This window comes from Salminus brasiliensis, chromosome 2 (assembly GCF_030463535.1).
Source record: "Salminus brasiliensis chromosome 2, fSalBra1.hap2, whole genome shotgun sequence".
NCBI lineage: Eukaryota > Metazoa > Chordata > Actinopteri > Characiformes > Bryconidae > Salminus > Salminus brasiliensis.
In genome coordinates, this window is record NC_132879.1 from 4,921,729 (window position 1) to 4,944,432 (window position 22,704).

At 38.8% G+C, this 22,704-nt stretch overlaps 2 protein-coding genes across 3 annotated transcripts in view; both read right to left on the reverse strand.

The window, feature by feature from the left end:
• The window catches only part of LOC140550282 (uncharacterized), a 7,686-nt gene extending 1,537 nt beyond the window's left edge, over window positions 1–6,149 (reverse strand). Inside the window, exons 1-12 of the mRNA XM_072674184.1 lie at window positions 6,084–6,149; window positions 5,872–5,894; window positions 5,636–5,702; window positions 4,983–5,106; window positions 4,727–4,877; window positions 3,805–3,925; window positions 3,613–3,700; window positions 3,423–3,519; window positions 2,171–2,276; window positions 1,933–2,011; window positions 1,670–1,733; window positions 37–157 (exon numbers count right to left, since the gene is read on the reverse strand). Of these exons, the coding sequence (XP_072530285.1) occupies window positions 37–157; window positions 1,670–1,733; window positions 1,933–2,011; window positions 2,171–2,276; window positions 3,423–3,519; window positions 3,613–3,700; window positions 3,805–3,925; window positions 4,727–4,877; window positions 4,983–5,106; window positions 5,636–5,702; window positions 5,872–5,894; window position 6,084 (1,042 nt within the window). The 5' untranslated portion in view covers window positions 6,085–6,149. The remainder of the gene's footprint in view (window positions 1–36; window positions 158–1,669; window positions 1,734–1,932; window positions 2,012–2,170; window positions 2,277–3,422; window positions 3,520–3,612; window positions 3,701–3,804; window positions 3,926–4,726; window positions 4,878–4,982; window positions 5,107–5,635; window positions 5,703–5,871; window positions 5,895–6,083) is intronic.
• Window positions 6,150–9,381: 3,232 nt separating this feature from the next.
• LOC140550279 (uncharacterized) lies at window positions 9,382–20,359 on the reverse strand. Of its 2 annotated transcripts, XM_072674180.1 has the most exons (11): window positions 20,287–20,359; window positions 17,427–17,524; window positions 16,878–17,000; window positions 15,583–15,811; window positions 14,894–15,029; window positions 14,092–14,227; window positions 13,379–13,499; window positions 13,191–13,272; window positions 12,385–12,496; window positions 11,985–12,093; window positions 9,382–10,736 (listed from the first exon to the last, which is right to left on the reverse strand). In XM_072674180.1, the coding sequence occupies exons 1-11, from the start codon at window positions 20,312–20,314 to the stop codon at window positions 10,678–10,680; spliced, it is 1,233 nt and encodes a 410-aa protein (XP_072530281.1). In that variant the 5' UTR covers window positions 20,315–20,359; the 3' UTR covers window positions 9,382–10,677. The 2 variants fall into 2 exon arrangements, with proteins under 2 accessions (XP_072530281.1, XP_072530282.1); XM_072674181.1 differs by lacking the exon at window positions 16,878–17,000.
• Between the last annotated feature and the right edge of the window lie 2,345 nt (window positions 20,360–22,704).

The window sequence follows — 22,704 nt, forward strand, 5'->3', positions numbered from 1 at the left end:
ACAGAGCAGTTCATGTGAACGTTCTTGTAGAAGTACCTGAGAAGTCGAGCAGATAGTTAAATTTTCCTGTGCTGAAGCTCATAGTGCCTGTGCGGTTTTGCTGATACTGAGCCTCAATGTCCCGACTGGAGAGAGTACATTTACCTCGCATACTGCCCTGAACACAACCAACAAACAGGGACAACCAGCACACATATAGTTAAATTATACTGCAAGTGAAGTTAAAGGACAATAACTATGGGTTCTTCAATTTCAGTCCAGTGTCCAGCATGGTTTTGGGACTTTTCCTGCTTAGCCACTAAACCTGGTGAGTAACCAGGTGTGTCTGAGCAGGTAAGTAACCCAACTGTGCTGGACACTGGCCCTCCAGGACCACAACTAAATAACCCTGGTTAAGTCTTTAATGGGTAGTCTCTTCAGTTCATGCATTACACTGACAGTTAACAAGGGTTCCTGTAACTGATTACCAGTTGTTCCTTGGTCAATGAACATTGTTTTACAGATGCTTCTTTCTTTGTTTTCTTTTTTCTGTATTATATATATATGCTAATTATAGTTATTATTTTCTAAATATGCTGTTTTAATTATAATTCATTAATCATCTGATTCACTTCGTCCTGGTCAGGGTCACAGTTGGTCTAAAGCAGAGGTCACTAATAGGACACAGACGCTGTCCTGACTGACCCTGGACTTATAAGACATGATTAACAAGTAACCTGACCTGCTCATTGTTTACGAAGTGCATCTTTAGCTGAGTTATGCCTGCAGTTCAACACCTAAAAGCTTGGCGCTGCTAGTTCTTGGGGGGAAGGAATCCAAATGAAAACAGCAGAATGCTGAATAAAATGTGTATGATCAAATCACACCAATACACATATATAATATATATAATGAAATAATAATAATAATAATAATAATAATAATAATAATAATCATCATCATAATAATAGACATAATTCATTAGATTTACATGTTTATTTGAGTGTCAGTCAGTAAGTCTACAGACATGCACTTCTACTCATTCTAAAGCTGAATTACTGTGTATGTATCAAAACTGGTTGTGTGCAAAAGTAATGGAACATTAAATATATTATTTTATTTATTGATTGATTTTTTTTATTCTGTTTTTATTTAAGAATATAAATAGGTTTTGGGTCTAAAATATGCAGAAAATATTTATGTTTATTTTCTCTTGAGAATGTATTCACTTACATTTAGAAAATCAATAAAATCTAACCATGGCTGGTCAAACTTAAATATATACCGCTGCTGTCTGATGAAAAACATGTATCTCCATTTTTGTCTGTTTTAGAACTCTGTAGCTGCTCTGTAAACTGTGTGAATAATTCTGGATAAATGGACCAATAGAAATGCTCTAAATGACTTGAAATAAACTCCTATTTTGCATTGATTTCCATTCAGAGTTAATCACATTTTTGCCGTCTAACATATTTAATGTTTCATTACTTTTATACAAGCCGTGTAATATTTTAATGCTTTGCTATATGTTATATTAAGGTACTAATTATGCTTCAGATGTATGTTCTCGGTAGAGGATGAACTTATTTTCTTTTAGAAAATCAACATGATGTGTCTACACTATATGGACAAAAGTCCATAGCGTCCAAAAGTCCATTTTCTTCCCAGCGAAGAAAACAAAATCTCTTACTTTAACATAGTCTTTCCAGAAGCCGCCCATGTCTTTGAATTGCCAGCGAGCTTCAGACGGAGGGCTGAGTAAACAAGAGTGCACAGTGAATAACAACTAACAAACTACAAACTGCAATAAATTATTACTATTGCAGAGTGGGGCGTTACACTGATTTACCCCCTTCCCTCAGATCACAGCACCACAACACTTACTTAAAAAGGGGCAGGGACATGGTTGTGCTATTTGTTATCATCCCAGCAGTACTGGTAGTGGATTCTTACCTACTAGTGCACTGGTTTCCACCGACTGTCCTCCTGATGTACCGCATTGTTCCAAAAGTATCATTGGTCTGATACATTTCTGTGAGGAAACATGTCATGTTCACCTGTAAAGGTCTAGTGGTATTGCTGTAATTTTTATATATCACATCAACTTAATCATATTATATTATATTATATAATATTAATAAAAACACATGATTACACAGCACTTTGACTGATGTATATATGTGAAACTCACCACTGAAACTGAGTGTGTAAGTGTATCGGCCGGCTGTAAAGTTTAGCTGGCCCTGTGGGTTGAGCTGATACTGTCTCTCTATGTCCATACTGTCCAGAGAACAACCCTGCACAAACACATGGACAATCCTAAGAACAATCTCCGAAATACAGCATTTATTGTGTAGCTTTCACATATATTCACATTCACATATATTTATCATTTGTGTTGAAAACAGATAGAATTTGGCATCTGCCTTTAACCCATTGGTGCAGTGAACACACACATGTGGGTTCAATACCCATAACCCTGTTAAATTGCCACTGTTGGGCCCTTGAGCAAGGCCCTTAAGCCTCTCTGCTCCCAGACGCTGCAGCGATGGCGGCCCACATGTGCTCACTGTCACTGTCACCAATAGCCCAGTGCTCAAACTGCTGAGCCACTACTGCCGCATCAGAGGGGGAACTGGCTTTCTACACCAAAGCAGAAGACAGCCCAAAACTTCTGAGTTCTTCGCCCCTCTCTTACAGTTTTCTCCAAAGTCTGGCCTGCTAATCCCTGTCATTACATATACGGGTCCACAATTATGTTTTATTACTCTCATACAGCTTAGTTTCACAGTTTTCAATCCGGTGTATTATATATTATTTCAGAATTTGTGTCGCATAGTTCATGCAATTAGTCTAGGTCAACATCAAGGCTAGTCACAGAGCACTCATTCAGATAGGTCCGAACGTAATGACACAGATTAGCAGGCCAGCTCGAAACCTGAGAGCATTAGCTATTGTAATACATCTGATACATGAAAGCTTCACTTTCAGCAGTTATTCACCTATTAGCTATCTATATCATACCCTTGTTGTCAAAAACCTTGTTTCTCCACATTTGTTTTTTGTTGTTTTTTTACTTTTTGGCAACTGTAATTTTGGAAATCTGGCGGTTTTCTTTTGATGACAGGTAGAGGAGGTGGGAGCATGATCTGAAACACAATACCCTTGGTTACTATTATTTTCCCCATATGATATGATCAATTGTGCTTAATATCAGTCATATACATCTGTCAGTTATTATTTACATTGTGTCTCAAAATGTCATATTGAATGGACCAATAGGAATGCTCCAAAATCTTTTACATTGATTTCAGTTAAAACATATAGATTGTCTCCTGTTCCTGGTTGTTAATGGATAGTCCTGATCATAAGTGAAAGTGGTTTTACTGGATTCTTCTTGTGTCTGATGTGTATGTGCAGTACAATGGAAGCACATCACTTACTGGTTTCTGATATTCTGTCCAGATGCCTTCATCTCCCATAAACTCCCAGACAGCCCCAGTGGATGGACTTATGGACAGTGTGGACAAGGAAGGCAAACTGCATACACACAAAATTAGAATGTGAATATGAATTTATGGCAACAGTTCATTTTTATTCTGATTGCTTAGTATTGGTTTGTTTGTATAGCACCTGTTATTCACAGAGACTATGGAGTTAAACTTTGGCCGCCTCCTCACTTTCCTGATCATGTGAGTAGACAGGTTGGTTTGGGTCATGGCTATAAAACAGCAAACAAAGCAGCAGAAATGTCCATTTAATATTTAATACTGTATCAGTGAATGACTTTCAAGCAAATAATTCAATTGTCTTTGAGGAAATTACCTGAGAAGTCCATTGAGTAGGCAGTGGATCCTACTGTAAACTGAAATAAGCCTCTGGGGTTAGAATTGTATTTCTTCTCCAAGTCTTGGCTGTTTACCGAAGAACTGCTGTAACCTGTTCCCTGTGAGGGTAAACGTGGGACTTTCAGAGATTCCCATTCTGACACAGATTCAGCCTAATTCTGGGTTAAACATAACCATTAATAGTCTATTTATTAAATATTTAGTTCTGTTAAGTCCAGGACACTTGATCTGAGAAGCTGTACTGTGCAATAATTTGCTGATGCAAAAATATATATTTTTAATAGTTTTACATTTTTATAGTGTGATCTATGAAGGCCCCACCTCACAACTAACAGGACCTTTAGCTTGTTAGCTTGTTAGTGTCTTGGTGCCAGATACCACAGGACACCTTCAGAGGTCTTGTGCAGTTCATGCTGTGAATGGTCAGATCTGTTGTGGTGGCAGGTGGTATTAATATTATGGCTTATCAGCGTGTGTGTGTATGTGTTTTGGTATTTTTTTATTAGGGCACCACAATACTGTATCTTATTTGTTAACTTTGATTGCAATATCTATCTAGAAATGCTTTCCTGTGTGCTGTAGTAACCAATCACTGTTGCAGATGCAGGTTATTGTGGGTGTTCTGAAGCTATTCATCGTCACTTTTTGACTTTGTCACGCTTTGTTCCGCACATTGTTTTGAGATTGACTCGGAATATAACCCTTTTCCACTGACTTCCACTGAAAGTGAGGCAGTGTTTTGGTTCTCTGGTAAAGTAACCATTTTACTACAACTAAAGTAGGTTGTCCATATCGTGCAGCCCTTTACTTTATATTGGGTAAACACTTCACTATGTATTAGTTCAACTGTGTTGTGCATCTTATGAACTATAATACACAAATACTTCCTCTTTCCTCACCCGTGATCCATATTCACACCAGTTAGTGTTGTCTTTATAGTACCATCCAACTTCTTGTGTCTGGCCGTTCGATAGAAAGGTGTGTCGTCGCACGCTAAGTCTCGCGACAGGCCCCCTTACCGTCAAGGCATCAAAGTCAATGTACAGAGACCTGACAAAAGAAGAGAAACTGCAACTGAGCCTGATGAAAGGAACAGGAAGCCGACACAACCACACAGAAAGCAAATATTTGAGACCAGTACAAATAAAAAATCACCCCAAGCTGGTATAGATAGTCATCCCTCTTGCTCCAGCCTGACAGTAGTGAGACTCGATTATATGGTCATTACAGATCTGACACCACTTCTGTCCATCAAATAACTGCCACTCATAGTGGTTTCCTGTAAATCAATATGTTAAGAAAGTAGAAGATCAGAACAATATAATAAAAAAGAAAGAAAAGTAAAGCCTAAATTTTGTCTTTTGTCCATTTTTAACACAGTTTGACTACATGTTATGTATGAATATTTATATTTATGTATGTATATAGTAAGCTAGTAAGACAGTAAGGAGTAAAGAGGTCAGGATGTTGGATGATCACCACCCTAATCTCATCTCCAACTTCCAATGGATGGAGCACCAACCATCATTCCAGAGAACACTGTCTTGACTTGTCTGTGTCAGCAATGGGTGCAACCTAATATATCTATGTCTGGGTTGTACAGGACCACGAAACACAAGTCTCTGGTGCAGAATATATATATTCGTGTTTCGTGGTCCTGTACAACCCAGACATAGATATATTAGGTTGCAGCCATTGCTCACATATATATATATATATATATATATATATATATATATATATATATATATATATATATATATATATATATAGATGTAGATAGATGGATAGATAAGTTCATTATTTACCTGAAGCATTCATCAGATGTGGCATGGCTGTGGCTGGTGAGTCATCTGAGTCATCTGACTCGTCTGACTGTAAGAGAGAAATTGAAATCCCTGATCTACAGTAAAACTAGTACTAGTCCCATATATGTTTACTGATATGAACCTACATAACATGCTACTGCAGGCTAATGGGGGTCATACACAGTGTATAATGGTACACAGCAATAGACTGCTTACCAAAACGTAACTTTACTTACCGTATCAAACGTATATCTGAACACTGTAAATCATCAGAACAAATAACACTCGTAAAGAGAAAGCATGAGCTCAACATCCTCATTCAGACACTGCAGAGGCCGGATCAGCTAAGCTTTTTATCATTGTTTTATTAGATGTAACTTTTTATCACAAAGATATTAAATAAACACTCATGATATTAGTGAAGCTCTGTAAAGTAAAAAACACTTACTTGGGAAAGGCAGTGAGCAGCAGATCAGCACAGATCCGCAGACCCTCGACACGTTTTACTTTCGCTTTCCTTTCTGCCTGATTCCAGTTCAGCTACATTCGGCAACAAGACATTTCCTAAAAACCAGGCAGCACAGACATCAGCGTCAGAGTTTAAAACGAAGGACCTCTTTTAAGATTAAGTGATTAAGTGATTCTGAAATTCATTTTTATTTTTTATTATTATCTTTAGTCATATTAGCTTTCTTGTAGTTAGAAAATATTCTTGAACTGACTAGCATCTAAAAAGAGCAGTTGAAAAAATGAAAATGAAAAATATCCAACACATTTAATAGTGTTTAATATCACGTGTCGAATCAGACAGAACACACACGTATGTACATATGGTACTGCACAGTGTGTAAACTAGGACAACAGGACAAATCTTTAAAGTAAATCATAAGACATAAGAGTTTTTATACACATATGTAGTATATATATAGTATGTAGCATGTATGTAATATATATATATCGTTGAGACAACATTTGTAACATCTTTAGTTTTAGAATTGTTATTATTATTATTATTATTATTATTATTAATATAAGATTTACAGTTCATGAAATGCCAAAATAAAGCCTTGTAATGTGTAAAGCTAAATATCTGTATATTTCCAAGTTGGTTTCACCTGATAATAAATGATGGGATTTATTCATGACTTCTGTTCTTCTGATAATTGTGTGACAGCCCCTAACAGTGCAGGAGGAGCTGGTCAGAGTGGGTGTTGTGAAGCAGTCTTTGTTAAATATAATATGAAAGAGAAATTCAGTAAAGATTGTGCCTGTAGTTTGTTGTTTTCTGTTTCCACATGAAATAGAAACTGCATTGATGAATATATGTTTTACAGTGAAGAAGAGCAGATTTCCCAATCTTTCACAAATGTGTAACATTTAACTAACTATACTGCAGTGCTCACTGATCCTGCCCTTCTCTACTGCCTTCTTGACCATGGGCACCTGTGAATTAATCTGAATAAGCCTGTAGTTATCACTATCATTAGTAACATAAAGCACGAGCAAACACAAGGCACTCAGAGCTCAACAAGAGCTCCCAGTATGATATACTGGTACTTACGCTGGTTTGTCTGTCGATTTCAGTCTTTCCACCAAGTGTATCTGAAGGGTCCGGTGAAAAATCTTTTTTACAGTTGATGCTTCTGGCACTAGTTGTTGGTAGAGTACATCCAAAACAAAACAAGGAGGTCACTGTTATTGGGACCAGTCTGGTATTTGTGAAGAGTGCTGTCAGAGTGCTGGCAGTGGTTGTCAGGCTAATGCTTTCCACACTGTGAAATACCTGGTCATTTTCTATTATTTTGGCCTGGATTTCTTTCTAGTTTTTTTTTTTCAGCAATGACCTATATATACACAACTATGTGTAAACACAGACAAAACAGCTACAGGTTAGTAAAGCTTATCCAAAGCAGGAGTACTCTCTGACCTGGGCTGCTGGAAAGTCTTTTGTGGACAGTCAGTACAGCAACATTTTTTTAGCAGTGATAGTCGAGGCATGTGTGTGCAATGTGTATATTATGTGTTATGTGTTCTGAGTTCTATGGGAGTGTGTAGGGGGCTATTTGATTTACTTTAAATAAAACTACGGTCTGGGTGCCCATAAATCAGCTATTTAGCCACAGTGGAACTCCTTGGTACATCTAGGAACACCATGAGAAGTGAAGTGTATTAGATTGTTTTGGTCTAGACGAAAATGAAAAAAGGCCTAAAGTCAGTCCTAGAGGTGAATCAACACAGCAGATGTTGATGGTGTGTAATGAGGCATACCTGTTAAGACCCCCTTAACAATAAGACTGGATTGTTGTGTTAAGGTGTGTACACATTTCATGAAGTACATCTGTTAAGATGCCTTGAACACTTAGACTTGATCGTGGTGTTAAGGTATACCTGTTAAGACAGCCCTGTCTTATAACCCTGTTATACGGCCTTACAATTAAACAAGCTGATCCGGTTGGCTTGTGAACAATTTGGTGAACTGCTCTGATCACATCAAGGCACCGTGACAGTCTAAGGAAATTGTGCTGCTGTTCCACCATCACAGTTATTTATCTGAAGAAATGTTAAAGCCAGTCAAATAAGGTTATCTTTTAGCCTAGCATGGATACCTAGTTCCTTTCCTGGCTTTCGCTTCCTCCCTCCCACTTTGGTTTGGTTATGCCAGATTTTCTTTTGAATGACGAGACAACAGTGGTTCCTCTTCCATGTCACTTCCATGTACTGACCTCTCGTTATTTGATTATGCTAATGGAAATACAGTTTCTCATTTCAAGGAGATTTTCTCAATCTCATTCATAAAAAACCCAAAAAAACTATTAAAATGTTTAATGTTTAATGTTTAATTTAATAAGATTGTTTTTTAAAGTGTGGACTACAATGTGCTAAACTTTTTTATTCTACTGTGGACTGAAGGTAGCCACAGTAATGGCCAATGTATTTATGGAATTGTACTACAAAAAAGTCTGATTTTCAAAATAGAGAACTTTTAGGGATACTTTGTAATGCATACCAGATATATTTGAAAATTGTCACTGTCCATTAAAAAAAAAATCTCCAAAATGGTGATTTTACAGGAAAAAGCAAAAATGCTCTCCAGGGTTTAAACCATGGAGAAAAAAACCCTAAAAACTGATAAAAATGGAGATGTGGTTTTCATTTGATGAATAGAATATATTGTATGACACTTTTTAGTATGTTATAAACATACTTGCTTTCAGTAAATTACAGCAGTAGTTGGTTTAATACACTTTGCAAAAAGGTATAAATATGTATTTAAATAAATAAGTATTTAAGAAGTATATAAAATTATATTAAAACTAAAAGTGTTACCTAAAGGAATACTTCATAGTAATGTATTTACAAAAATATACAATTAAAATGTATTATAATGTACTGTACATTAGAGTACACATATTCTTCTAGTTTGTCTTACCAGAATAGTACTCTTCTGGGGATAATATAATATATATGTGCATAATATATTATAATATGTTGTAGTTCACTTTTTTAGTACATAGTTATAAATATACATTATTGTATTTGACATTTCAAGTGTGCTTTAAGTGAATTGCTATAGTCATTTTTATAATACACTGTACAATAATGTTTAAAAGCCTATTTGAAAACAAGTATTTATTATTATTATATTTATCATATACGTTTTACACAAAATACATATAATCTTCACTAGGGTTGCTTTAGAGGTAGGTGGTAAACTGTTGGCAGAAGACATCAAACAGAAAACATCATAATTTGACAAACATTTTACATTTATTCTTTTAGCCACATTCAGAATTCACTTAGTTTGAGTGATGCTCCACCAGAGTAGTTCCAGCTTTATTGAAGGATTTAAATACTTTTGCTTAGGTGGTGGGTGGATCATATTGTCACAGGTTTTATTACATCTTACTTATCATACTGGACAAAGTTCATTGTGCCTTTTTTGTATTGCACCTAAGTTAACTGTGTACATAGGAGACTGTAAACATGTACACCTGGGTATGTCAAGTAGATCAGCTGACTGCAAAACAGCAGCTTTTCATCAGGCAAGGTCAATAAGAAAAATATAGTTATCACAGCTGAGATCATTGCATAGTCCACCAAGAAACATTTCTTTAGCACTATTACACATCAGGGATAAACAATATAGACAAAAAATGCATTGTCTTTTGTGGAATATTGCCTTTTGCTGGAGTATTGCATTTACACTGCTACATGTGGCATTAATATTGCATATTGGGATGCACCTTGGGAACTGAATGCACCATTTATAAGTCAGTAATGAGAAACAGGTAAAGGCTGGCCTGCATTATTTTGCTTGATAAATTAGAATCACTCATCTGGAGCATTGGAGTTTGTTAAAGGATATATTTGCATACTGCAGTCTTATATTATGCAGGTATTGCAAATGCCAATATGACTATAATAATGAACATGTGGATGTACACAGTGTATTGTCAATAATAATATAAAAAATTATCCAAAATGATTTTAATTCATTACTTTGCCTGAGTATAGTATCACTATCTTCATTACGGGGCAGTGGTGGCTCAGCGGTTAGAGCGCCGGGATATCGATAACAGGGTTGTGGGTTCGATTCCCGGGCTCGGCAAGCTGCCACTGTTGGGCCCTTGAGCAAGGCCCTTTACCCTCTCTGCTCCCCGGGCGCTGGAGTTGGCTGCCCACCGCTCTGGGTGTGTGTGTGTACTCACTGCCCCTAACACGTGTGTGTGTGTGAGTGTGTGTTCACTACCAGATGGGTTAAATGCGGAGGACACATTTCGCTGTACAGTCCACACTGTACAGTGACGAATACGTGCACCTTTATCCTTTATCCGCACACTCACAAACACTTGCAGTACATCACTCTTCTCTGAGTTCATTTATAAAAGGCAGTATGACAACATAGCATGTAAAAAGACCCACAGCGCCCTCTCCAAAAAGTCATCATTAACATTACAAGTTACATAAAGCAGCAGAAATATCCCCTCTCTATGAGACTGAAGGCATTAGGAAAACCTGTGGTGAGTCCACCATCATCACCACTACTCCACACGTTGCACTTTCCTGGTAGCACATGTTTTCAAGTTGGTCTGGATCATCTCTAAGGAAAAAAAAATCAAATCATGTCTTATCACACACCAACAGAGCCAAGTTATAGTCTAAGACCCGAGGTACGCAGACTGCGTTGATGCATTTAAAAATGTGTCATGACGCATATCATAACGCAAGCGCAAGCTGCAGCGTCAGTGCACCAACCGTGCAGCTCTCAGTAGCAGCAATGCCAGTGTCTCTATTGCCTAAAACCTGTGAGCTGCAGAATTGTTTTTGTTTTCTTAGAGAAGTACATTATTCTACTTTCCAAAATTAAAGGAAGATCCCCGACTTTGTTTTAAGCCGTTTAGCTCCATACACCCCCATTCATTGAGGATTCGCTTGCAGGCTCCCTGCAAAGTGGCCAGGCTCACTATAAACTGGCTCTGGTCAACTGTCGTGGTGGACCAGTGTAATGATTCTCTCTCTCTTTCACCCATGCCCCCCAGCAGGATCGTGTGTTTGCAGTGTGTTAGCTGGGTGTTAGCATTTGCATACTTTACATTTAACATTTAAGGCATTTAGCAGACGCTCTTATCCAGAACGACTTACACAAGTGTTTTTGCTGTTTACTCACAAAATACCCTTAGCTAGTGTGTTTAGACTAGGGTTCAAACAATACATCTAAGCTTAGATACTGCTAAATACAAAAGTCAACATGGAGACCACAATACTCAGCATTACACATCGCCCAAGTACCCAAGACAGTAAGCGACTTGAGTACTTGTGCATACTTGTGTTGAGCATAAATAAACAAATATAAACCATAAATCAAAATCAAAACTGGTCTGCCATGACATGATCATTTGTGTTATCGCTAAGAATGCAGCTCACGTTTGCATTACCTTATGAAATGCGTTGTGACACATGTGTTTTTGAATGCGACACAGAAACACAGTCAGCGTAACTTGAAGTGCCTGTGATCATGCCCTCACGTAAGGTATGTTTTGGGCCTTATGCAAATGTTTGGCTGCCCCGGTCAAGTGGAAATAATTCCTAATAATTAATAATTAATTATTTGTAACATTAATTGATTTATTATTAAGTATTTATAAATTAGTTATGTTTAATTATGTTCAGTATGTATGCTTAAGTACAGGATATGAATTGATTTACACTTAATATACAATTATTTGTAAGTACTGTAATTTGACCAGGGGTGCCCCAACATTTGCATAAGACTGTATGGTTATGCAATACACCTACGTAACATTTAAATAATGAAATATACATGATGATGATTGGTGTCTTGACATACTTTTGAAGTCAATAGTGTACGAATCTCCATTTACTGTGAAGTTGATTGAACCCTGTGGATTACGCTGGTATTCTGCCTCAATGTCTGCACTGCATATTGAACAGGCACTCTAAAGAGAAACACGGAGTCAGAAAGACAGATGAAGACAGAAAGAGGACAATGTGTGACAGGGGCAATGTGGCTGGCTTTGCAAGAGCTGAACAGGCTGTACAACATATTTCTTCCACCTACAGTCAGCAGCCTGAAATAGTGAGCAGTGTTCAAAGAGTTCAATCAATCAACTGATACTTTTCTCTCATATAAATAAATCCTTTATTTTTCATTTACATGACCAATGCTGAATATGTATATATTAGTATGTTTATTATGTACACTGTGTTTATGTGAAAAGATGTCTTACCCGAGGTATGAAACTATGCCAGCGTCCACTCTTTCCAGCAAACTGCCACAGCGGCGCCTTCTTAGGTGAAGACGTAGTCAACTTTTTGAAGGCATTTGTCACTGCATTAATTCTGTTGACAAAACAGATAAGACAGTCAGACAAACCAGTCTGGGAACATTGCTAACACATTGCAGGAGAACGCAAACGATATAGATTCAGATTCAGTGAATCTGAAAAAACACTATTTGGACAAAAGTATTGAGACACCTGCTAATTCATTGTTTCTTCTGAAATCCAAGGATTTAAAACAGAGTTGATCCTGCTTTAGTTGAATTAACTGTCTCCACTGTCCAGGGAAGGCCTTCTACTAGATTTTTGAAGATTAGCTGTGAGGATTTGATTGCATTTAGCATTCGTGAGGTCAGGATGTTGGATGATCACCACCTCAACTAATCAGCAACTCCCCAACTCTTCCCACAGGATTGGATGGAGCACCAACCATCATTCCAGAGAACATAGTTCCATTCATTAGGCAGAATGGTGCCAATAGGTTAATGTTTATCTGATCCTGAGAATCCTATTCTGTTAGCAGTACTCCTCCACAGGGACAAGACAAGCTGTGTGTGTGCATTTGCACATCTGTGTCAGCAATGGGTGCAATTTAAAGTAGCTGAATACATTCATAAGGACAGGTGTCCTTAAACATTCGGACATATAGTGTATGTCGATGTGTGTCTATGCTCAAAGTATCCCACTCTAGCTCTGCTGAAGAAAGGCTCTACTTCTCTGATGTAATGACAGAGCTCTTCTGTAAACAAGCTCACCCTCCACTGTGGGGAGATTCATATTTCGGACGCCTCCTGATCCGCCTCTTGTGGCCGGTGGACAGGTTTTTTTGACACATGTCTGGTAAAACAAACAGCCAGGAGATTACACGTGATTATCAGACTTATCCGAGTATTTAAAGGTCTTTATATTTGCTTTCTTTTGTGCATTCTTTGCTCAGGCACACCTTTAAATTGGATCTCATAGGTGGTGGAGTCGATGGTGAACTGAAAGGTTCCTCTCTGGTTCTTCTGAAACTCTTTCTCCAGACTGGAGCTTTTGATGGAACTGGCATTTCCTTTTGAATCCTGCAAATATATTCAAAATATATTCACATCCTGTCCTCCTCCATAATCAAATCTAAAAGCAGTGGTTCTTCTAAGCCAGACTGCATACTGTGGTGTGTTTCCTGCTCTAAAACATTGTCTTCTTATTAAGGCTTATTAACCCTAACTTCCCTTATGCATTGTTGACATTTAGGGCTGGAGTGGGACTTTTAGACCGGGAGTTATGGCGCATACCAGCCCACCCCAGACTGTAGACATTGATTTCTGTGTTGATTGCAGTGATTTGTATCAAGAGTAAAAAGGTTTTAAGCACTCTGCTTTGCATTGTGCCCAAGAACATGTTTGCCCATGACAAAATCACCCAGGGCTTATTGCTTAAAAAAGCACACCTTAGACCAGTGTAAAATATACTGGCCAGTATATTGAAACATGTGACTATATAAAGCTTATAATGCAATATAAGCTCAATCTAAATATTAGAAAAAGGCTCCTAACAAATAAATACAACACATTTTTGGTTAATTAGCTGATAGGTAATGAAGCAAAACACCAAAACGCACAGGGCAAGGGTTTTCCAGAACCAGGGTTGGGAACCACTGCTGGAGAGGCTTACCTTCTTCCCATACTGATACCAGCCAGCATTGCTACGGTAATGCCACAGCCACTCAGTCTGCCGAGAACCTTTGCGCCGGACTCGGAGATTAGTCTTCTTCAGAATGCGCATTTTAGTGAAGTCAATTGACAGAGCACTACAAATGGGAAGGTAACATGTGGTTGTACATCACTGGCTTTTAACATGAATATTTTTATGCAGTTTATTTAAAAATTCTCTGGCATCTGACTATTAATCAGATATCGCCAGCCATGTCATATTGATGTTCTGATCCAGCTTTAAACACACATGAACCAGGGATTATAAGTAATATATTAGACATATATTACTATATTCAGTATTCTAATTATATTAGGCAATATACTGATATGAATATGAATATCATCCCTCTTGGGGCACTCTCATCCCCCATTACCATATGAAATAATGGTACCATATCCAGCCATTACATTATATTTCCTAATTGGCAGAGAACCCCCCCTCATTAAAAAGACAAAATTAATCCCCCCTTGGGGCACTCCCATCCCCCCTTTCCATATGAAATAATGGTTGAATGTTTTATCACATAAGAAGCCTATTATAGATATTTAAATGTATTCCATATGTGAGATTTATACCCTTTCCAATAAAGTTGCCTTGGACTGAGTTGTTATTTGAACTCACCACCCCCCTTGAAAATGTTCAGATTTGACCACTGTGTGTACTGGATTTGGAACAGAACTTCAATAGTCCGATTGTAGGTAAATTCTAACTGACCTGGAGTGATCGTAAATCTGCAGATCCATAAAACTGGCAGACTTACCCACAGGGAGTATTGTAGATCTGGATGCCTTTGGTATTGGGGCGTGAGTACTGAGCCTCCAGTATATAGTCATGGGCTACATCTTCCCAGCCATTGCCCAGATCCAACTGCCATTTGTACGGCTTGTCACTAAAATCTGTAAAGGTGTTAAATTGGCATATATTTACTGTATATTAATATAAAAGTATGAAATCGAGCAGTGATGGTTTGATGCTTGTTTGATAAAATGTATGTTTATTCACACCTAAGCAATTTTTAACCACAAATTCCTCTTCAATTCCCACCCAGTAGCCAGGATTCCCACTCAGACCCAATGCTATCAGTGCTGGGAGGGTGAAAGCCACAGCAAATTTCCCAATGTTAAATCAACACTGTTAGTAGCTGATTAAACACTGGCAAATTTGCTGCGTAGCATGTGCTTCCTCTGCGGTGCATAAGCTCCACCACCAATGCACTGTCACTGGACAGCTCACCAGGTTTGGAGGAAAACACTAACTGCCAGTTCAGTTATATCAGCTAACACATGCCTGCATTGTGTGACTGGGTGCAGAAGGAGGGCCATCCTACCCACAAAGACAGCATGAGGCCAATAGTGCTCTCTGGGACTCCCAGTCAAGAATGGCTATGGCATCACCAGGGATCCACCCTGAAAGTTAGCACTGCTTTGTTACTTCGCAGTATAGGCCTACCATCAGATGAGGAGCTGCTGCTCCGTCCCCTGTAACTCTGCTTTTTCTTTCCTTGGCTCCTCCTCCCAGGATCATCTTGTCTAGATGACCGATCAGAGCCTTGGATGTGTTGGAGATCACAGGAGGCTCCATACCGACAGGAGCCTTTCAGGAAATACTTGCAAACATGCAGATTGCGACATTTCTTCCCATAGCGGCAGTGGCCTTCATTGTAGTACTGGCAGGCTTTCTAAAAGACAGAGAACAAATTAGACCTTTAATAACAAGCACCAGTACAGTCATACAGCAATTAGTAACGATATGGGTTACAGATTATGGAGAGCAGGAAAAACACTTGGTCCATTCTTCAGGGGTGGGAGGTACCATATCCACCCTTAGAGTAGTTAAAGCAGTGTAATGTGGAACCTGTAGTTTAGTGCATACATCTGCCAACAGCATTCAATCTTGCGCATCAGCCTATTTAACAATATTCACACCCTACACTCTGTTACACTGCTCCTTACACACAAACCTAATTGCCCTACTTCCACTAACAATGGTCATGTTGTTTCCATCTAAATGCTCCTAATACAATGCACCCGCTAAAGACCTAAGCACCTGATCATGCCTCCATGTGTAGTGTAACCCTGCAATAACTAACCTTCCAATGCCAATAAAATGTGTTTCAGCATCAACCCAGGGGTATTTTGGGCCCCATGTACTCGATTAATACATTTTAGGGCCTTGCAGTGTTCAAGGTTTTGCAGTGTTGGAAGGACCCACCTTACCCATAGATGTCTCGCCAGGTGACCCTCCCCTTCTCTACACTCTCCCATCTTAGCCACTGCCCCTGTTTTTCTTGCCTGGCTGCAGGTGCATGCGGTACCTATGCCTCTCACTCTCAAAAAAGGCTAACCGCTAATCGCCTTCTCTCTGGTGACATGTCCTTACTAAATGCTTGCCTTGACCGTAGCACTGCCCTCCTATTCTGCCCTATCACATCCATGTGCTTCAAGGCTCTTTTCAATGGCAGCATTTTCTCAATTCAATTTTCCTCCTGCTTTTGAGACTTCCTGCTGCTTTAATCAGCTCGTCTTTTGCACCTAGTAAAATCATTTCATGGCCTGCCATAGCACATTTAAACTCCCCAGCTCCAGTGCCCTTCTTCCGAACAATGCCAAAGTACCTTTCTAGTCTCTTTCTCTTTCCCCATCTGCTTTCCGCTAACTGACTCTGACTACCTTCACCTTTCTTTCACCCTTTTGTGCCTTCATAGTATCAGATATCTTGAAAGCCTGCGAGCTGTGGTAGGTAACCTGTTGCTGGACTTCAGCCGAGTGACAGTTCTGCTGCACTACTTTGTCCAAGCACTTCTTCTTTCCTTGATGAATCCTCAGCCCTCTAAATGACGTCACCTTGCTCCACCCACAAACGCAAACCTGCAAAATTATTATATATACAATTAACCAAGCTCTGTTCATATTAGCCCCCCCATCACCAGCAATACCCTCAACAATAGGAAGGTGAAGACTAGCACATGTCTCCTCTGACACAGATGAAGCCAGCCACCACCTCTTTTTAAACTGTGGCTGATGCAGCATCAAAAAAGAAAGTGTGGCTCGCCAGCTACAATACAACAGCTAACAAACGCGTGTGATAAGGGGAGGATGTGCCATCCATGGGAGAATTGTGCTCCCTCTTACTCCGGCTGCTGATGGCAAGCAGCATGAACCAGAATTTGAACCAGTTATCTTCAGGTCATGGTGGCAGCGTCTTAGTCCTCTCGACCACTCTGAGCCTAATCCGAACACTTTTACCATACTGCCCACCCCTAATTTGATGTATACCTCTGTAACAGAACTGACCTGTGTTGATGTGGCTGGACCCTGGTCAGAGTCTGAGCCGGACTGGGAGTCTGAGTGGCAGTCCGTGTCTGTATCACTGTAGTCTGACATGCTCTCATCTAGAAAAGGAAGTCACATTGAAAAACAGTGATTATTCTGTATGTGATACTTGAACTATAGTGACCTAAAAGAAATCTAAAAATTAAGGCTATCAATAGGGACTTTGCCCTTCCTTTGCTGCAGTAAGTCTACTCCTCTGGGAAGGCTTAACACTACATGTTGAAACATAGCTTCGAGCATTTGATTGCATTCAGTAATGAGAACATCAGTGAGATCAGATGTTGGAGGATTACTTCTAGCACTTCTTTTCATCCCGATGAATTAGATGGAGCCACACATGTGAGCATGTTGGCTGGGCTGGGATTAGGGATGGATTTTCTATGGTGTCGTAATGACTCCTGACTCAGATATTGAATCTTGGAACTCACAACTTCAGACCTGTTCTTATACATGGTCCCCAGTCCATTGCATGTCAGTTTAATAGTGAGGATTGACCAAATACACTTTTCGACATTTCCTTAGTGATATGTTTTTCCTGTTCTTTTCCATCTAGACGGGTTTCCTGCTGCAAGATATTACATAAACAATATGTTTGTGAAATATCCTCAGTGTTCTTGGTCAATTATGTCTATGCTGTGCACTTCTGCTAGCTAAAATAACACAATTGGCACAAAAATGAAAACAAAAACACACAAAAAAGTGCTTATGAATAAAAAGGTCATTTTTACAGTCTCACTTCAGGCAATGCAAGTACATACAAATAGGAATTAGGCAATATGTTTTCATGGGACCAAATGGAAAATATTATTTTTATATATTTGTGTAATAGTAGTAATACCACTACTACTATTGCCAATGCTACTACTACCAATACCACTACCACAGCCATTACTACTGCCAATACTACTACTACTACTACTATTATTACTACTAATGCCAATACTACTACTACTCCTACTACTACCACTACTACTACTAATCCTACTACTACTACTACCACTACTACTACTAATCCTACTACTACTACTACTCTTACTATTACTACTATTATTACTACTAATGCCAATACAACTGCTACTACTACTCCTCCTACTATTACTACTCCTACTACTCCTACTACTATTACTACTACTCCTACTACTATTACTACTCCTACTACTATTACTACTAATACTACTGCTACTACTATTACTACTAATGCCAATACAACTACTACTACTACTCCTCCTACTACTACTACTCCTACTACTACTATTACTACTACTACTGCCAATACCACTAATATTTCTACTATTGTTACTACTACTACTACTACTACTAATAATACAAAGCTTTGTTTTTCCTATAAGCTTATAGATAGAAGGATAATTCCTACAGTGTCCCTTCAGGCAAGTCCTTACGAATAAATATTAGGCAATACATTGTCACAGGACCAAATGGACAAAAAAATGCTGCCTTTCCCTTACAAGTATGTAGGTTATGACACATTTCATATGATAGAACAGGTGTGTCCACACTTTGCAAACAACTATATGTATAAGAGTTAATAACAAAATTATTATTATTATTATTATTATTATTATTATTATTAGTTTTTAGTGGTATTGGCTGTAGTAGTAATACTACTACTATTCCTTGAAAAATCTTTTCCCAAGTGCTTATGGATAAAAGGGTAATTGCAACTGTCACCCTTCAGGCAATTCAAGTCCTTACAAACTGGAATTGGGCAATACATTTTCAAGGGACCAAATGGAAAGTATGACAATGCTGTCTTCCTCTTACGAGGAACTAAAAGTAAAAGCAAAAAGCCCAGGTTTCCTTTTGATTGCTGAGGTTCTGGTTTAAGCACTGAACAGCAATATTTACATACAGGCAAAATAAACCCCCTACAAACACAGGAGCACACACACTTCAGCAGCTGCTTCATGTGCCACAAATGTGCCACAAGCTACATACAACACTTCTGGATTCTTGTCTATACACACTAGCTAAGGGTGTTTTCTGAGGACACAGTGAGGCACTTTTGTAAGTCGCTCTGGATAGGAGTGTCTGCTAAACGCCTCCAATGTAAATGTAAATGTATTAAGAGCCTCATACAGCAGGTTTGGTGGGCTTACTTCAAAAACAGCAGCAGTTTGATGAATATCCCAAACAAGTCAATGGAGAAATGCAAGCATAGAAATGCTGCTACTACTTCTGCTACTGTCAATTGGTGGTTCAGGGGAGTAATTGACCACAGGGTAGTTATCACCGTTGATGGCCCTCATGTGCTCTGTAGCTCTGAGTGTTTCCCTTTGCTGCTCTAACAGCCTCTCCTCTTCTGGTTACTGCTTTACGCCAGAGTCTGGAACATGTCTGCGAGGACTCGATTGCAATCAGCCACGAGATCATTAGTGACGTCAGAACGAATGGGCTGGAGCTGGGTTGGACATGGTGGTCTTAGAGGGTCACTGCTCGATGCTGTAGAGCGTCCCATTCTGTTGTGTTAGCAATTGGTGCACCCTAAAGTAGCTGAATTGAGTCACTAGAAAAGTGTCCGGATACTTATGGCACGTTGCTGTTTGCGATTACACGGACAGTACTGTGAAGCTAAAGGGGTTTTATACGCAGGTAGGTGTGCTGTGTAACACACACACACACACACACACACTGTGTATCAGCTGACAGAGCAAAACAAGAGCGACCAGCTTCATTTCTGAACACAAAAATAACAGTAAGAAGTGAGAAGACGTTCCTGCCTGTGTCTGAAAGTAACAGCTGATGAAAAACATGTAAATAAACATTTGTATGAATTATAGGTGGAAAATAATGTTAGACTCACCTCCCGATTCTGCATTACAGGCAGCCATGATTAGATCTGAGCGGAAACCTGAACTGCTTTCAATTTCGATTCGTCTCCTCCAGCTGTGTCTTCTCATAGAGGTTCAGTAACCCTACAGCCTGCCTCAGGACCCTCAGGACCAACTAACTAAGAAAAACAGCCTAAACCTGTACTGTACACACTCCAGTCTACTCTAATCACATGTCCTTTCATTTTAATAACTCTGTTATTGTATTTAATTATTTATGGGCTCTTACAAATACTCTAAATATTATAGAAGAGTCAGTTTCTATATTTATATTTATATATTATAGTTATAGTCTTTCAGTGTCAGCATCCAGATATGTTACAAATATCAGACATTATCACTATTAATGGTGCATAAATGTGTTTATATATATATATATAGGGTGATGTTATTATTTTAAACACTGGTTTATTCCTTTTAAATGACACTGTCTATCCATTCCATGACCGATAGGTGGAGACAGAGGCAATATAATACTCTTTACTGAAACGAGGATGCCGTCTAGTGGACAAAGAGTGAAACTACTAAAGTTATATTGATTCCTTTAACTTTTTAACTGAAAAAAATATTCCGAGGTTCCGATGGAGCATTTTTTCATCACAACTGCCAATACTAGTACTGCTACTGATACTACTACTATTACTACTACTACTACTGCTAATAATACTACTACTGCCAACCCTGCTACTACTATTACTTCTTCTAATACTACTACTGACAACCCTACAACTATTATTGCTTTTAATACTAATACTACTACTGTCAACCCTACTACTACTAATAATACTTCTTCTAATACTACTACTGACAACCCTAATACTACTATTACTACTAATACTAATATTACTACTGACAACCCTACTACTACTACTACTACCAACCCTGCTACTACTATTACTACTAATCCTAATACTACTACTGCCAACCTTACTACTACTACTACTACTACTGCCAACCCTGCTACTACTATTACTACTAATACTACTACTACTACTGCCAACCTTACCATTACCACTACTACTACTGCCAACCCCGCTACTACTACTACTGCCAACCCTGCTACTACTACTACTGCCAACCCTGCTACTACTACTACTAATACTATTACTAATATTGCCAACTCTACTATTATTACTAATACATCTATTATTATTATTACTACTACTACTACTGCCAACCCTACTATTACTACTACTAAATCTTTTACTACTATGGCCACAAAGTACTACTACTACTGCTACCACTACTACTATTTCCAACCCCACAACTACTAATACTAGCCCTATTACTACCAAACATTTCCCACTCAATTCAATGGAGAATTATTACTACTTCAATATGAACACCTACTACTGCCCTCCTTATTGCTGCTACTGTGGCCAATACTACTACTACTACAGCCACCAAAAGACATGCACTGTACTGTATGTCCAAAGGTTTCTAATCACCCCCCATTCAACTTTTCTTTTGAAACCAAGCTTAAGAGTATTTACACTAGATGCTGGAACATTGCTGTGGGGATTGCTGCTGTTTTGTTTTTAATAAACCAGTTTGATGTAGCGTGTAACTACTGTTAGTTTTAATAAACATGCCATTAACCTCCATACAGCCCTCACGGTCCACAGTTAAGCTGCAAAAACTGATTTCACTGAATTCATTTTTGTGAAGTCACGAAACCAGCATATTTACATACATCCACCTATTCAGTCTATAAAGTAAAATGAATTTACACACATTCAGGTCATAAGTGGAAGAAATTTATGATGTATGACGACACCTTCTGGCCCACATACCGCACTGAGTGACGGAAGCAGGCCCGGTATGCAGGCAGTTTGTGGGTGCTGGGTGTGGCCCTCACTGGGCTTGATCACTGTTGCTAGCTGCAAGGCTTTCCACCTTCCACCTCTTTTAAAACACTATAAGTGTATTCTGAAATGAGGTCTTCTAAAAGGACCGCTTAGCATTATCTCTTGACCTCAGTCAGATTCCACTCTTGATTTAAAGATGTGAATGATACGATGCTGTGCAAGTGGCAGGCACTTAAGGGAAAGGTGACCTCTACAGTGTTATCTGAAGCATACTCTCCTTAAACCATCACTGGCAAACAGCCGCTTACTGAGTCACTGCAGAGGAATACTGCTGCCAGCAGCAGAGAATGAGATGTAGGTAGAGTAGAGACTGAAGATGTGTGTAGGCTGAAAGAAGGAACGCCACACTCTCAGGGAACTTAAACAACCTGTGTGATGCTTTTGACCTCCTTCTCAGGACTTGCTATCTTGAGAGCTGTTATTTGCGTAGGTGTCTGAATGCTGGGTGGTGGGAAAGCAGTTGGACTGCTGTGGTTATTTGCAAGAGTGAGGACCAACAGAGCCTATTTATACGTGTGTAAC